At 36.8% G+C, this 2815-nt stretch overlaps 2 protein-coding genes across 2 annotated transcripts in view; one reads left to right on the plus strand and one right to left on the minus strand.

The window, feature by feature from the left end:
• LOC104766037 (protein SRG1-like) overlaps nucleotides 1–535 on the plus strand; it is a 3167-nt gene extending 2632 nt beyond the window's left edge. The window contains exon 5 of the mRNA XM_010489853.1: nucleotides 283–535. The gene's annotated coding sequence lies outside the window, so the exon portion shown is untranslated. The remainder of the gene's footprint in view (nucleotides 1–282) is intronic.
• LOC104766038 (protein ALWAYS EARLY 3-like) lies at nucleotides 1644–2809 on the minus strand. The gene is made up of 3 exons (XM_010489854.2): nucleotides 2610–2809; nucleotides 2181–2450; nucleotides 1644–2045 (listed from the first exon to the last, which is right to left on the minus strand). Exons 1-3 carry the CDS (start codon nucleotides 2745–2747, stop codon nucleotides 1881–1883), a joined length of 573 nt encoding a protein of 190 aa, XP_010488156.1. The 5' UTR covers nucleotides 2748–2809; the 3' UTR covers nucleotides 1644–1880.

Raw genomic sequence — 2815 nt, forward strand, 5'->3', positions numbered from 1 at the left:
TGTATATGTAGGTGCTAACTAATGGCAAGTACAAGAGTCTGGAGCATAGGGCAGTAACAAACAGGGAAAAGGAGAGGCTTACAATAGTGACATTCTATGCACCAAACTATGAGGTTGAAATAGAACCAATGAGTGAGTTGGTTGATGATGAGACCAACCCATGCAAGTATAGAAGTTACAATCATGGTGACTATAGTTATCACTATGTCTCCAACAAGCTCCAAGGAAAGAAGTCCCTTGATTTTGCCAAGATCCTCAATTAAACTTATTTATTAATTTCACCCTATCACCACCCTCCATTAACTAGTTACCCACTTAATTAATCTGCTTTCTTTAATAAGAAATATCATTTGTTGGAACTTTTGTGTGTATAATGTATATAGGAATGTTCCCCACCTAGGGTTCTTAATGTCATGATTAAATTCTCCAATGTGGATACAACTTGTAATATTTTATAATCTGTGTGGGTGGATTTGGGTGTGTGTTTATGTATATGCCCACAGATATATTAAACGGTTCGTCCATGTTATCTTGATTATAATTTTACGTGTATCATTTAAGCTTATTTCAAAATAATCTTCGTAAGTGTTGACAAAATACAAATAAAATCTTTAAGTGGATATAAATCCAATTTATTAGTCTCCAAGAGAGATATTGTCACGAAATGAGTGTAATCAAATCTTGGTATTTTGTTTTCTCCTTCACGGGATGTGAAGTAGAATGCTCAAAGATTTAATTGGACAATTTGGAAGATAAAATCACAAGAAACAGGACAAATAAAGAGCAGAGCCATTGATTTTGTAAATAATCTGTGAGGGTCCATTATCATTTTAATTGTTTTGCCAAACGACAAAAAGCTCCATTATATATTACAAAGAACAAGATATAAACTCTATTATTATTATTATTATTAGCCCCAATATAAGAATGTATTGTCGGTTCTTATTTCGTTGTCCTTACTTCCTTATTGTCCCTTCTAAAAAATTAATAGTAGGCAAAAAAAATCTATAAACCAAGGGGCAAAAAAAAAAAAAGGAAACAGTAGTTGGAAATGCATTCACTAGGATGAGGTGGTTACACGTCAGGTTGAATGGTGGAATCATAAAATAATAACAAACAAAAAAAAATATCATATCAAAATGATTTAACCTAAGATTACGACTTAATCATTCTCGTATAGAATCAAATTGTTCACTTTGTTAGAAAAAGCCAAATCTCTCAATAATCACTTGTTCAGAAATTTCTGTTGCACATGCACCCATTTTTATTCACCACCACCACTTGAGTCTGCTGTGCTGTGTGTCTCTTTCTATATACGTATTACGAGTCACTTCAACAGTTAAACCTCTTAACTCTTTGTTGAACGTGTTAATAAAGACAAAAACCAGATAAGTCGACTTTATCTGATACCACAAAATAGGACCGGACCAATTTAGATTCGGAGCTAGACCCGAATTGGGACCGGCTGGACCAATCGATAAGTCTGCTCTACTCAGGGCGCTTGGGTCTACATACATACTGATGAATTCAAGTTACATTACAAAATACAAATCATTTCAAGCCAGAAACAGTGGAACGTGTAAAGATTGAGATGAAGAGTGTACTATAATGAAAACTAGAATGAAATTTATTCAAACACGATAAGGAATGAAACTATTTAGTACCGTACAAGAAAATGACAATGGACCGGCGATCCAGTCCCGTCTAACAATTGATGGGTGGTTATGTGTAAAATATGAACTCGGGATAGTTATCGTGAGTCACTCCAAATAAATGAGGTATACTAAACGAATTTTCTATAAGGAAATACGGATTTTACAGGAGAAACAAGCATCATTGAAGAGACAGAGGTTAAGTTATGGTTTTAGGATTTTATTACTTTAGGAGGGTACGAGGGCAAGAATCTGGTTTCTTATGATTCCCATGCACTTCTGAATCTCTGTATAGATCGGAAGGTTCTGCGAGCAGCAAGGCTGTAAACTCGCCACCGCCGAGTCTAGAACCTGGGCAACTTCACTTGGTGGGAATTGCCTCTCCGTACATTTCTGCAACAACCACAGAAAGAACAGCATTAACTTTCTCTACAGTCTAAAACTCTCAGGCATAATAAATAATGTAATCATGTAAATGTTCAGATGGCTCACAGCATGTAAATTACTGAATGAGTTTGAGATTTGCACCTGTATCATAAGCAATGTAGCCATACAGCGTGAAACAAGTTCAGATGGGATTTGTAGGTCATTTTGGTCGGGTGGGTTTTGATGGGAATCATTGGCAGGAGTTGAGCTAGGTGGATTTGGTGTAGAGGGAAGACGCTGATCCTGGGCACCTTGTCTTTGGTGGACTGATGGACCTTCTGTTTGATCTATAGAAAGCTGATTATTTACAAAATCAATGGCTTCTTCCATATTTACAACATTGTTTTTGTCTTTCCTCAGTGACGCCAACGCCTGCAGCAGAAACAGAGACAAATTCATTAAGTAGCCGAAACTGTTTGGCTAGACCTTGCGAGGCACAACCAATGATGAGTGTAAATTATCAACCAAGAAACTTTTTCATATGTACATCCCAATCATGGAAACAAGTTGGTAAACTCGTTATACACACACCTGTACAGCTCTGTATACCATTTTCCGTGCTTTTATTCTAGAACTTTCGACGATCTCAGACACATGGAATCCGTTGGTTTCAGATGCGTAACTGTCTACGTAGGTCAACTGGTCATCAGGTTCCCCTGATTTACTCATGTGTCTTATAGATGCATATGGTACATTCTCTTGGTAAGTATTCCGTTGCCTCAAGCCAAGAAGTGCCA

This window comes from Camelina sativa, chromosome 19, assembly GCF_000633955.1.
Source record: "Camelina sativa cultivar DH55 chromosome 19, Cs, whole genome shotgun sequence".
NCBI lineage: Eukaryota > Viridiplantae > Streptophyta > Magnoliopsida > Brassicales > Brassicaceae > Camelina > Camelina sativa.